Source organism: Canis aureus, chromosome X, assembly GCF_053574225.1.
Source record: "Canis aureus isolate CA01 chromosome X, VMU_Caureus_v.1.0, whole genome shotgun sequence".
Classification (NCBI taxonomy): Eukaryota; Metazoa; Chordata; class Mammalia; order Carnivora; family Canidae; genus Canis; species Canis aureus.
Window position 1 is genome coordinate 112,426,541 of NC_135649.1, and position 14,743 is coordinate 112,441,283.

A 14,743-nucleotide genomic window follows, 5' to 3' on the forward strand; every position below is an offset into this window, starting at 1 on the left:
AGATTGGATAACTTCCCTGGCCTAGCTTTGTTCCTTTCTCCTCCAACTCAAAATCACTGAGCTACCCAATTACTAAACTGCACCTGCTTCTCCTAGTCCATCCTTGGAATCACTCAGCAAACCCCCAAACTGCATAAAGCCTTGCCCTACTCCCTCTTAGAGAGATACTTGGAATAATATACCTCCAAATTAAATTTGTCTGGCTCAGTGCATCAGTAATTAGTGTCATAGACGCTTTGGGATTGGACAGATGAGGAAACTCAAGCCTTGGCTCTCTGAGTAAACTCTTTTAATGTCCAGTCCCGAGTTTTCTCATCTGTAAAAATCAAGGTAGTGGTAATAGTTCACAAAGGCATGCTCTATGTTGGCATAATGCCTGGCAATAGTGTCTCTGACACATTACCTGTTATTGCATCATCTTCACTTTGACAACTCCCCTACCTCAAGAGTAGGTTGGTACTTGTCCTACATATGCTCCCAGCACAAGTATTTCACCTTTTATAACTCCTGTCACACTATATTATAGACTCCCTTGCCTTCACAAAGCTGCTTCTTGCAATAAATTTTAAATTCCTTAAAGGTGAACACTTGGTAGTTATAGCCCCTGATTAGGGAATGCCCTGAGAGGCAAAAAATGTAGCGGTGCAAATCACCAATTTTGCTGGTTCCTGTGACCAGGAAACTCATTGAGAATCATTGAGAATTGCTGCCATTCTAAAAAGTGTTACTGTGTGGGTTCCTATAACATTTCTTATGACTTGGACCAGAATTTCATGTCAGAACAATAAGTAAGAATGTCTTCTAGGAAGGGTGCCTGGGTCACTCAGTTGGTTGAGTGACTCTTGATTTTGGCTCAGATCATGGTCTGGGTCATGAGATCTAGCCCCATGTTGGGTTCCATACTCAGCAGACAGCCCCATGTTGGGTTCCATACTCAGCAGACAGCCTGCTTGGGATTCTGCCCCTTCTCCCACTTGTACACACTCTCTCACTCTCTAAAATAAATAAATCGTTAAAAAATAATGTCTTCTAGGAAGATGCTCCTAATTAAAAAAGGATACAGATTTATATTTTATTATGACCTACAAATTAATATGAATTAAATTTTATAGGAGTTAGACATTTATCCCTAACAACCACTGAATTCATCTTCATGCACAAGCTTGAATTGTGCAAGTTAATGTCATTACATAAGTTATCCTGAAAGCCAATTTCATCTCAAACTATAGCTACCATCATTTGCATTTAATAAACCATTAGATAAAAATAAGGTATGTATAAATTTCATGCAAAGATACATTGTACTATGATATCCTGATAAAGAGAACAAAACTATCTTTATTCTGCAACATAACATATATTTTTCTTGGTTCCTGACATACAACATCAACTTATTCTCAAGTATGTACATTTTAGTTTATCTCCCCATCTATGGGAAAAAAGCCTAAATTTTGATTTTACATCATCAGTAGAAAATAGAAAACAAAATGACTAAAGAATGATCCATAAATGTATCTTACATTTATTGCAAGCATAAAGGGAGAGCAAGAAAAAAAAATGTCTACTTTCTGAAAGCCGGGATGGGACTCTGAATTAGCTTGGGTTTTTCTTGCTCTAGTAGGACTATGGTACAGGATTCATACAATGGTCAGTGCAGAAATTCTCAGAAAAGAAGATTCCACTTCTCACCTACCATTAATTTCAGTATTAATCACCAGATTTATTCAGGTACATACAGTGGGGTCTCAAGTCCTTTCCAAAAGTCATTGCTATACCAAGTGCTTTATATATTCTCCAGATTATAGTTATTACCTAAGATGATAGCAAAATAAAATACTTAAGGTAGTATATTAATATGAAAAGTACATATAAATCTATGCTTATACAACTGATTAAAAGAGGAAAGAATTGGGGCACCTGGTGGCTCAGTCTGTTAAGCGTCTGCCTTCGGCTCAGGTCATGATCTTGGGGTCCTGGGATCGAGCCCCACGTCAGGCTCCCTACTGACCAGGGAGTCTGCTTCTCCCTCTCCCTCTGCCCCCCTCAACTCATGCTCTCTCTTCATCTCTCCCAAATAAATAAAATATCTTAAAAAAAAAAGAGGAAAGAACTATGCAGCAATAGTGGTTATTACTCAATTCTGGTGATGAACTCTAAGCAACAAAACTGCTGGTGGTTTGAGAAGGAATGCTGGCAGAGTCAACATCCCCACCTAGAACCCAAACCAAAGTACCATTTCTGAAGAGGGGTTGAACTCAAAGATCAGGAATCAGAAAGTACAAAAATGCGGATGACAAGGGTCTTAGTCCTTTTGGGCTGCCATAACAATGTACCACAGACTGGGGAGCTTACAAACAACAGGAATTTGTTTCTCACAGTTCTGGAGCCTGGAAGTCCAAGATCAGGGTCCCAGCAGACTCAGTATCTGATGAGAACTTCCTTACCGGCTCATTGATGGCCATCTTCTTGCTGTGTCCCCACATGAGGGAAGGGGTGAGAGAGCTCTCTGGGGTCTCTTTTATAAAGGCACTAATACCATCACGAGGCACCACTCTTATGACCTAATCACCTCCCAAAGTCCCCACCTCCTAATACCATCACTTTGGGGGTTAGACTTCAACATATGAATGGAGAGGGGAAGACATAGACATTTAGGTCCTAACAAAAATGCATTACTGTTTACATGTAAAGTGGCTAGTATTGTTTACGTGTACTCATTGATTGGTTAAAACAATAGGCTATTCGCTTAAACTATATCCATTTTTGATTGATAAAATTTTGTAGGAAAGAATTGAACCAGTAAAGTTGAATTAAAAAGACAATAGAACATTAAGTAGAATAAGTATCAAGTAAATAATGTTGGTTCTTCTAGTGGCACAAAAATACCTAAAATGATCACAATACTGTAATTTTGCTAATATTCTACCAAAAGAAATGTGTCCCCCAGTGAACAAGGGAGAGACATCTTCCCAAACGTTCTTGAGGTAGATGCCTGCTTTTAGAAGAGCCACCTTTACCCTACCCCACACAGCCCTGGAAAGGAGAAAAGGGCTGACAGCTTGTCCTATTGGTGATGTCAGGATATTGTGCCCTGATTTGACAGAAAGAGGTGAGCTGAGAAGTGGGTGCCTTTTGTTTTCCTGCTTTTTTAAATAAATCTGTTAGTTTTCCAGTCACTTTCTGATTACATGGTAAAGGATGTCTCACTAATTTTACATTGTACATACTAAAAAATAAATAAACAAACAAACAGCTAATAGGAAGAAAAAGCCATTCAACAAATATTAATATTGTAAAGAAAGCATTTTATTATAGTATTTAATGAAAATGAGGAGCAGTGTTCATACAAAATTCTTTCTCAAGCCCTTTGACAGACCTCAAGCCCATTTTCCCCCTTTGAGTTCAGGAAGATACAAGTAAAACACTTTTGGAGGCACAAAAGACAAAAAGTTTCTTGTTAGGTTGTATCAGTAGCCCTGGAATCTGAAGCACCCCTTTGGAGGTCATACGACTAAGGCACGGGCAAGGAGGAGGGACCACATTTCCCTAAGGCAGTTTCTATAACCTCCATGGAGAAGGTGACCAAGAATTTATTATGCAAACCATGACATGGTTGAGAGTGAGAGGACGCTGTTAATCACACCAGAACACCAGGTGCAACTGAATCAGGTATAGCAAACTGGACACACCCAATAAAAACAACCTTTGTAGCTCTAAGATATAAGGGCAAATCAGGCATTGGTCCATTGGTTCTCACTCCAATTTGGAAGATTCACTGCAACATAATTTTGCACCAGGAGTTTGCAAAAGGCCTAGGAAGAAGGCCCATGTGCTCTGGAAAATGCATATCTTATGTGTTTACCCTTTTAAAGGTAACTGTGGTTTGAACAGATCAATTAAATAAAATTAAGATATACATTTTCCCCCCACAATTATCTTTTTAAGAATTTTACTCATTTTCTTTCCAGAAAAGGAATGCACTCTAGAAGCGAATGCCTTCATCCTCTCCCTTTTTTAAGAGCACATAGCTCCCCAAACTTATACATATAGCTCCAAGCTTATTTTTTTCCTACTGAATGTATTATCTATTGTTAATTGTGGTAAAATACACATAAAATTTACCATCTTAACCTTTTTCAGTGTAGAGTTCAGTAGTGTCAAATCTACTCATCTAACCCTGCCTTTGCAGATCAAATGATTAGCATCCTAATGAAAGGAATACTACTAGTAAATGCAATATGAGTTTGAACACAGGCTTATAGGCAACTAGAAATATTCCAAGATATTTAAAAGCAAAGGCAGCAATAGCATGGATTCCTCAGAATATGTAGAGTTCTCTAGATTTTAGCCTGTTAAGTTTCTCTCCTTGTTACTGTAGCAAGTCTTCTAAGCTATTGTATAAATTGGCAAGTTGAGCACCTGCCTTGCATAGAACAATGTAATAAAGTTCAGCAGTTCAAGGGAAGCCATGAAGCCAAGATGGTTCTGTCATAGTGGAAAATATTATATTTTATGAAACAGTGTACAAACAATGCAAAATAATACTATAAACTATAGATTTATATTACTAGTCTTTTGAAAAAGATTTCTATAAATATGTCATGAAAGAATTTTAAATTCTAGGTCCTTCAAGCATTTTCTTTAAAATGTTCTGCATACGCTTTCCATATGATCAAGTATTGAAGTAATATATCTGATCTTCAGAAGTGAAAATAGAAAAAAAAAGTGGAAATGGATTCCTAGTTATAAAGTAAATTCTTGTTTTTTCTATCTTGTAAGTTAATAGTAAGTAAGTAAGCATATCATGTACTATGAATGACAACGAAAGGTCAGGACAAATATATTCATTGGGAAGGCCTTATAAAAGAATATACATTCATGTTTTGAAATAAAATATATGTAAAACCATGGCCAATGTTCAGCTAGCCAGGAAGTACCAGCCTGGACTCTGAGGCTATTTCTGAGAGGCCTGCCTTCTGAAGGATCAGTGTCTGTGTTCAATTGTTCAATATTTTGATTACCATCCCTACTTATAGCTCTATAGTTGTTCCAGTTGTTCAATATTTTGATTGCCATCCCTACTTATAGCTCTATAGAAGTACTAACTGATAAACATAAAAAGACAACTCAGAAATATCAGACATGAAAAGACATTACAATTATCAACAGGCTGCTGTAGGAGAAACTTGAGTCTCTTGCTGCTACTTCAGCATTAAACATCGTTATCAATAAAATTAAGAACTTGTCTACCAAAGAGCTTTCCTCAAAGACTCATGGGAGTACTGCTACACAAGAAATGCATGCCTCTAATTATTATTAAATGCAGGTGTTTCAAATAGTCTAGTTGCAATTTTAAAAAAGCTATTATTTATTAAAGCAAAGTACTGCCCAGATATGAGCATCTCAGGGGGTCACTTGGCTAGTTGAAGACTGGGGTTTCGCTTGTATATTCAGTACATAATCATGACGGAAGGAAGAGCGGACAGTGCGATTCATCAGGGGCTGGAGGGGGCGGAAATTGTCCACCATTCTTTTCTCCTTCTCCCCCTCTGATGTGAAAAGCAGAGTCCGAAACTGCTCAAGCTAGAATAGAAGTAGGAAGCATAAAGAATTTCAATAAAGTAACAGCTTAACTTCATGAATAAATTACTTTCAGTTTTACAATTGTGAAACATTCTGCCAACAATACACAGAACAACTTATTTCTGGGTGGGAATGCCTTCTCTGCTGGACAGGGAATAAAATGTGTGGGAGGAGAGTGACAGGAGGTGGTAAAGCCGATGAGGTACTTGGGTCTGAAGAGTGGGGGTCAATGGCCCAGTCCCCCATATATTGGCCATTTGCCAAGGACCAGGTACTTTATCTTTGATTCCAGGAGCCCCATCTTTAAATGGGGAAAATAAGTAGCCTACAGGATAATATAGGGAAGGACTGATACCTATAGTAACAGTGCCAAAAATGTTTTGTTTCTTTAAAATGTAGCCGAATCATTAATACAATGTATTTTCATTGCTCCAGACCTGGGCATTGTGGGAAAGGTGGCGCATGTGAGTATCTTCTTAACAGGCAGTGGGATGCCCCCTGCCAACACTGTCCAAGAGAACTTTCTGTGATGATGGAAGTGTCTTCTGCATGATTCATTATGGTAGCCACAAGCCACATATGGCTACTGAGTGCTTGAAATGTGGCCAGTGCAACTAAGGGACTGAGTTTTTACGTATTTATTTATTTTTAATTTTTTAAGGTTTATTTATTTATTTTTTAGTAATCTCTACACCCATCGTGGGGCTCGAAATCACAATCCTGAAATCAAGAGTTGCATGCTCTACTGACTGAGCCAGCCAGGAGCCCTGTAACTGAATTTTTTTTTTAAAGATTTTATTTATTTCTTAGAGACACAGAGAGAGGCAAAGACACAGGCAGAGGGAGAAGCAGGCTCCATGCAGGGAGCCCGATGTGGGACTTGATCCTGGGTCGCCAGGTTCACGCCCTGGGCTGAAGGCGGCGCTAAACTGCTGAGCCACCCGGGCTGCCCTGTAACTGAATTTTTAATCTGATTTTTATTTTAATGTACTTATATTTAAATTTAAATGGTGACATGTGACTGGTGGCTACTGGATTGGACAGTACAGTTCAGATGAAAAGGAGCAGCCCCAAATCAAGGGCCTCTTCTCTAACATGGCAATGGCATCATTCACCCCTTGGCTTTCTGAGCAACCATATTCTGGAACACTTGACTTCAAGCCAGGCCATAAAATCTTTTCACAGCATTTCTCCTCACTCAATCAGGCACGCTGCAGCTATGGAGAAGACAGTGTGAAGGCACAGTAGGCAAGCATGTGAAGATTTGTCTGGATCAAAGACTTCAGGTCAAGTACAGCTGCAGAGGCAGGACTGTGACCAGGAGCAAGTACCAAACACAGTAACTATACATGCAAATTACACATATATCCTCATAAATTAATAATGTGTCCAAGTAGTTAAGATTTATTTTTATTCAGCTAATTGCAAAAGATTAGAAATAGCTCAAATATCAATAATAAGTTACATTAGATCTATAAAATGGACTATATCTAGTCACTAAAAATGATGTTGGAGATAATGTTATGATCTATAAAATGTTCCACATATCATTGAGTAAAAACAGGAACAAAATGGTAGGTACAGAATGATTCCATTTGGTTAAGAAATTTATGCATATTTGGGCAGCCCGGGTGGCTCAGCGGTTTAGCGCCACCTTCAGCCCAGGGCCTGATCCTGGAGACCCAGGATCGAGTCCCATGTCAGGCTGCCTGCATGGAGCCTGCTGCTCCCTCTGCCTGTGTGTGTGTGTGTGTGTGTGTGTGTGTGTGTGTCTGTCTCTCTGTCTTTGTCACTCATGAATAAATAAATAAAAATCTTCAAAAAAAGAAATTTATGTATATTTATACAGATAAAAGACCAAAAGGATTTATGTTTATTTGTATAGACAAAACAACCAGAAGGATTTATCCAATGACCAACACTGATTGCATTGACAGGTGACTAGGATTATAGATGGCAGCTAACATTTCTTTTCTTACTGAGTTTTCTGTGTTGAGATTTCATTTGAAACCTCCTCACATGGGCCACTGACCCTCTGATTTACTGATTTTACAGATTTATTTTTCAGTGTTAGGTCAATTTTTAAATATGAAGTATAGACACAGACTAAACGTATACGCCACCAAGCCCAGGCTTATGGACAGTTAAGTTCTGTATTTTGTCATTTGTTTTTGGTAGTTCTCATCACACAGATTTTAAAAAATTACATGGTCTAATTTACTAGTTGCTTTCTTTAGGACTTCTGGTTTTGATATATAGTTAGAAAAGCTTCCTCCATTTGGAAGTATAAAAAGATTTCTCTATGCTTGTCCTAGCACTTTTATGGTGGAGTTTTTAACATTGAATGTATTTGGAATATATTCTTGTATGAGGTCTGAATGGTGGGTCTAACTTTTCTCCCCCAAATGTCTAACAAGTTGTCCCTCAACAGCATTTATGAGAGACTCTCATCTTTTCCCCCATTGAAATGAGATGCTACCTTTACCACAAACTCAATTCTCATATGTACTTGGATGTATTTCTGAACTTAATCACTTTCTCCCCTCCAGTGATCTCTTTATTTGTCTGCCAGGGCCACACTACTATTGAGGCTTTATAAATATGTGGATCTAATCAGCTCTCATTTCCTTTTTTTTTTTTTAAGTATTTATTTATTTATTTGAGAGAGAGAGAGAGAGAGATAGAGAGAGAGATGGCCAGAGACAGCACGAGACAGGGCTCTATCCCAGAGGCAGGGCTCTATCTCAGGAGCCCAATATCATGACCCAAGCTGAAGTCAAACGCTTAGCCCACTGAGTCACCCAGGCGCCCCCCACCCCCACCTCATCTATCATTTTCTCTTTCAGAATTTTCCCTGACTATTTATGCTTGTTTGTTTTTCTGCATGATTTTAGAAATAGCACATCTATCTAAAAATCCTATTGGCACAGTAAATGGACCATATCAAACTTATGGGGAATAAACAATGGAGAATAACAACTGAAGGAGAGGGGCACCTGGGTGGCTCAGTGGTTGAGTATTGGCCTTTGGCTCAGGTCGTGATACTGGAGTCCTGGAATCAAGTCCCACATTGGCTCCCTGCATGAAGCCTGCTTCTCCCTCTGCCTGTGTCTCTGCCTCGGTGTCTCTCATGAATAAATAAATAAAATTAAAAAAAAACTGAAGGAGAATTGATATCAAAGGCGTCTTTATGCTGTCTTCTGATTTAATAGCATGGTATCAATTTTATGAATTCTTTTGTATCCTTCAGGGATGTTTTAAGATTATATGCTAAATTTTCTTGTTAAGCCTACTTCAAGGCATTTTATCTTTTTGTTTCCATTATAAATAGTGTTCATTCTTCCATTATAACTTTATATCATTATATCCTTTAACTGATTGTGATTTATATATATTAAATGTATTGATTTCTATAAATTAGTATTATACCCCACTAATTACTGAATTACCTTATTTTTGAGGTAGTTTTTTTTTTGAGGTAGTTTTTTTTTATTGTTTCTCTAATGTGTTTTTTCTTTTTTGGTGTAATCATATTGGCTACTTCCAGAACATAATACAAAATTGTATATGGTAATAATATTTCCATATTAAGCATACTATTTATTTTTGAACTGAGAGCAATCCCTTTTATCAATTTAGGGAAATATCCATTCATTTCTATTTTATTTAAACATTTAAGAAACTGAGGGGCCCCTGAGTGGCACAGTGGGTTGAGCATATGACTCTTGTTGGTTTTTGCTCAGGTCATGATCTTGGGGTCATGGAGTCAAGCCTTGCAACTGGGCTAGGGCTCTGAGCTCAGTGAGTAGCCTGCTGAACTTTCTCCGTCTCCCTTTCCCCTCCCTGCACATGCACTCTTTCTCTCTCAAATAAATAAACCTTTTTTAAAAATTTAAAAACTGGGGATGCCTAGGTGGCTCAGCGGTTGAGCATCTGCCTTTGGCCCAGGGCGTGATCCTGGAGTCTCGAGGTCAAGTCCTACATCGAGCTCCCTGCATGGAGCCTGCTTCTCTCTGCCTATGTCTCTGTCTCTCTCTCTCTTTCTTATGAATGAATAAATAAAATCTTTTTTAAAAATTTAAAAACTGAATAGTGAATTTTGCTAATGCCTTTTAACATATAGAAATGATTATATGATTTTTCTATGTAGATTCACAGATATGATGAATTATACTAATATCATTCCTAATAAGGAACCATCCTTGCTTTGTTGGAATACATACTACTTGGTTGAAGTGTATTATTTCTTCTAATGTACTGCTTGCTTCCTTTTTTAAAAAAGATTTTATTTTTTAATTGTCAGAGAGCGAGCAAGAGAGCACAGCTGGGGGAGCAGCAGGCAGAGTGAAAGGCAGGCTCCCTGCTGAGCAAGCCCAAGACAGCTTGTGCTCTCTTGCTCACTCTCTGACAATTAAAAAATACAATCTTTTTAAAAAAGGAAGCAAGCAAAAAAAAAAAAAAAAGGAAGTAAGCAGTACACTAGAAGAAATAATACACTTCAACCAAGTAGTATGTATTCCAACAAAGCAAGGATGGTTCCTTATTAGGAATGATATTAGTATAATTCATCATATCTGTGAATCTACATAGAAAAATCATATAATCGGGCAGCCCTGGTGGCGCAGCGGTTTGGCGCCGCCTGCAGCCTGGGGTGTGATCCTGGAGTCCCATATCGGGCTCCCTGCATGGAGCCTGCTTCTCCCTCTGCCTGTGTCTCTGCCTCTCTCTCTGTGTCTATGAATAAATAAATTTAAAAAATAATAAAATTCTTAAAAAATAATAATAATAAAATTCTTAAAAAAAGAAAAATCATATAATCATTTCTATATGTTAAAAGGCATTAGCAAAATTCACTATTCAGTTTTTAAATTTTTTAAAAAGATTTTATTTATTTATTCATGAGAAAGAGAGAGAGAGGCAGAGACATAGGCAGAGAGAAGGAGTGAAAGGCAGGCTCCTTGCTGAGCGAGCCCAATGACATGGGACTCAATCCTAGGACCCTGGGATCATAACCTGAGTTGAAGGCAGCCGCTTAACCAACTGAGCCACCCAAGCGTGCTTGTACTGCTAGCTTATTTCTCATATATTGTTTTTGCTTTCTTTAAAATATATTCTTCAGAGGAGCACCTAAGTGGTGAGGTTGATTAAGCATTGGACTCGGTTTCAGCTCAGGTCATGATCTCAGGGTTATGGGATAGAGCCTTACATCGGGCTCCACACTGGGTATGGAGCCTACTTATAATTCTCTCTCCCTCTGCCCCTCCCTCTCTAAAATAAAAAAATAAATCTTTATATATATATATATATATATATATATATATATATATTCTTCAATCTTTATTTTTTGATGCAAGATTTGATTGATGTTGGTATCAGCTATCCTGGCTTCATAAAAAAGATTTTAGAAGCTCTTGCTCTTGTGAAAATGCTTTGTAATTAATAAAAAGCCCATAGAGCAAGCATATACAAGTATTATTGTAGCTTAGTTAAATTATGAATTAGACAGGATTTTGTGCATTGACATAGTAATCACCACTTAAACTTACTTTTTTTTATAAACTTAATTTTTAAAAAGAAAATAAACTCTGAAGTTCAAAACATCTGACTTAGAATTTCTGGACATTGTTGGATTCTGTCTTTATCCTGAAGTTCCAGAGCAAAATTTCCTTAGGATTTTAAAGGGTTTTGAGCACATTCATTTCTAGCCTTCATTCTTCCTTTTAAAAGGGCCTTGTTTATATAGAGATTCATATTTATATACAAAATATACAATGCATAAGACATATGTCATTGCCAAATAAGAAAGTAAAAACCTTGTTTCCTCAATTTTAACTCTTCTCTCTAGTTGATTTGAAGCCTTCTCTAATTTATACCCAAATTTTAAGACAAGATGTTAGCACATTTTAATAAAAATGTATAAGCATTACAAGATGTTAACAACTGATGCCAAAGTTGGAGCCCAGCCTTGTTTTTAAAGGGACAGACTAGCATTTCCTCATACAGAAATGTGGAAAGAACATACCTGATCATGATCAACCTCTACGGGCTGCTTCTTAATGATCCAGGTGACAGACTCAGAGAGTGGAGGGGTAGTCAGGGACCCCGAGTAGGTCCAGTAATCTGGGCAGGCAGGCATCAGGCAGGAAGGATCGAATGACCCAAATTCCACAAGGGTGTCCTGGCCAAGAGAAGGGGTCACCGAAACTATCATTCAGCGTGAAAACCACTCAGGAATTGCAAGACCCTGATTCCTGGGGAGTCTGGGGACCAGCACTGGTCCAGAGGAGTTGCAGGTACCTCTGGGTGCCTAAGGACAGAATCACACCCATGCTTTGTTCTTACATATAATCCACTGTGCAAGGTTCTCTTTTTTAAAAAAGAGACATAACAGATTTTAATTGAGACATAATTGACAACAGTATAGTCCTGACAGTCCTCCACAGGAACACGGCAAAAACCACTTTCTCCGCCCAGTCTAGTGAGTTTGCTGCAGGTGGTCTGCTCTGACCTCTTTGGGAGGCATCAGGTGGTAGCTGGTGCATGAACAAAGAGGCTCCTCTTTTTCAAGAAAAAGGAATAGAGTTCTCCTTTCTAAAACACAATGCAAATTCAGGGGAGCCAGGCCCCTGGGAGGAAAGGGGAGACAGAGAGAAGGGAGGAAAAAGAGGGAGGTGGAGGGGAAGAGGGAAAGAGGTAGTGGGGAGACAGCCAGGTGGGTGGGTGTGGGGGGAGAGAGAGAAGATATGGACCCCCAGGGAACAGCCCCTTTGGGATCCTGAATACTGGACAGTTAACCCTGGGGCCTGCACAAAGGTAGATCCTGAAGGATATGGTAACTGTTCTTTACAGCTAGCCAAGCCAAGGTTCTGTCAGACTCTTCTCTGCCCCCTGCCTGTGAGAGGGCAGGTAGAGTCAACAGGGCTGCTCTGGGTGCTTCCACCGGGACTCAGAAGGAGCAGAGGAGGGGACAGCGCTGTGTTCCCGAGTCCCTGAGCGCTGGGGCATGGCAGCAAAACCAGAGGTCAGTGCCCACCAACAGAATCACTTCTGCGGCCTTCAAGGTGTCCCAGGGCCAGGGGCTCAACACACGCATCTTTTTTTTTTTTTTTAAAGATATTATGTATTTATTCATGAGAGACACAGAGAGAGAAAGGCAGAGAAATAGGCAGAGAGAGAAGCAGGCTCCATGCAGGGAGCCCGATGCGGGACTCGATCCCGGGACTCCAGGACCTTGCCCTGGGCTGAAGGCAGATGCCCAGCCACTGAGCCATCCAGGGATCCCCCTCAACACACGCATCTTAAGTAGCAAGTTGTCTTCCGGGGCAACTTTCAAAGTGCCTTGTCAACGTCTCCACTCTGAGATCAAATGTAAGATATGTTTCAAGTGATTTAGGGAGAATAGTATTACCTTATGCTTGATTGATGGCAAGGTATCCACCAATTTCTGTAGTTCTTGGTGATGTTTGCCTAACTAAAGAAGGAGCAAGGAGAAAATATTAAAAACAATTGACATTCACTTTTGAAATCGTAACAGAATGTGAATTAAAATTAGCCACCTGGTGATTACATAAAAACAAATCAATCACCCTATTTAAACTACACTTAAACTGATAATTTAGATCACTGTAAACATCACAGAATTAAAGTAGACACAGAACAAATGAGCAGGCTGTTTGCTGACAGGGTCAGCGTGCCTGCAGGGAAAAGTATCCCTGCTCCATTTAGATATCAGTTCTTGTGTTGAAATTTTAATTAATTAAAATTAAAAATTGTTCCACAAAATAGCCACATTTCAAGAGCTCATTTACGTAATGTGGCTCATAACTACTCTATTGGACTGCATTTTTATACCATTTGAAATATATTCATAGCAATCTTGTATTTTAACCATTGTTTTTTCTTTCTTGTTTTCTTAAATTGAAGTATAGTTGACACACAATGTTTTTTTTTTTTTGACACACAATGTTACAGTAGTTTCATGTGTACAACATAGTGATCCCACAAGTCAATCATTGTTTCTTTTTACCCCACTATAGTTAGTTTTTTTAAGATTTTATTTATTTATTCATGATAGACACACAGAGAAAGAGAAGCAGAGACACAGGCAGGGAGCCTGACGTGGGACTCGATCCTTGGTCTCCAGGATCAAAACCCGGGCTGAAGGTGGCGCTAAACCGCTAAGAGGCTGCCCCTCAGAACTTAATATCACATTCTTACCTTTAAAAATACTCCTATTACAGCCAAACCATGTTCTTCTAGTGCTGCATCCTCAAAGTTTTCAAATTTGACTGCATTCCAATGCACCAAGTGCAGCTGAAACACCATTAAAAGCAGGTTTGACACAGGACCATAAAGTATCACTCCAAAGCAAACAGCCCTATTCAACACATCATATTTTAACATGTTTCCTCACCCAAAATAAAGCCACTGAGAAAAGCATACACCAATCTGGTGCAAAATGAGATAGAAATAAATAGCAGGAAGAACTGCATGCAGGAACAGTAATTAATATTCCTCTTTTTTTTTTAATGATAGTCACAGAGAGAGAGAGAGAGAGAGAGACACAGGCAGAGGAAGAAGCAGGCTCCATGCACCGGAAGCCCGATGTGGGATTCGATCCCGGGTCTCCAGGATCGCGCCCTGGGCCAAAGGCAGGCGCCAAACCGCTGCGCCACCCAGGGATCCCAATATTCCTCTTTTTTTTAAGATTGATTTATTTATCCTGGTGAGGGAGAAGGGGTTGAGGGAGAGGGAGAGACTCAAGCAGACTTCATTACTGAGTGTGGAGCCCAACATGGGGCTGGATCCCAGGACCCCGAGATCATGACCTGAGCCAAAATCTAGAGTTAGCCGCTCAAATGACTGAGCCACCAGGTGCCCCTAATATTACTTCTGAATAGTGGGATTTATCTGGAGAAAAATAAAACGAATATAGCAAGGTGAGGGAGTAACGTCTGTCCATTCCCATTCTGATTTGCATTAAACCATCATATCAAAAATCCATTTGCATCTTAAGGAGGGATGTTTATATTGAGAGAAATAGATTCTCTCCATGGGAATTAGACAAGAGTTGAAGACAAATTTCTTTGAGGGATAACCACTTAAAACACGTTTTTTTTTTTTTTAATTCATGAGAGACACAGGCAGAGGGAAAAGCAGG

At 39.1% G+C, this 14,743-nt stretch overlaps 1 protein-coding gene across 6 annotated transcripts in view; it reads right to left on the reverse strand.

The window, feature by feature from the left end:
- Nucleotides 1-3,284: 3,284 nt before the first annotated feature.
- Nucleotides 3,285-14,743, reverse strand: part of CA5B (carbonic anhydrase 5B) — a 133,051-nt gene continuing 121,592 nt past the window's right edge. For all 6 annotated transcript variants that reach the window (XM_077888847.1, XM_077888852.1, XM_077888846.1 and 3 more), the window contains 4 exons: nt 13,801-13,896; nt 12,992-13,054; nt 11,606-11,761; nt 3,285-5,583 (listed from right to left, as the gene is read on the reverse strand). In XM_077888847.1, coding sequence (XP_077744973.1) covers nt 5,404-5,583; nt 11,606-11,761; nt 12,992-13,054; nt 13,801-13,896 — 495 coding nt within the window. In that variant the 3' untranslated portion in view covers nt 3,285-5,403. The remainder of the gene's footprint in view (nt 5,584-11,605; nt 11,762-12,991; nt 13,055-13,800; nt 13,897-14,743) is intronic.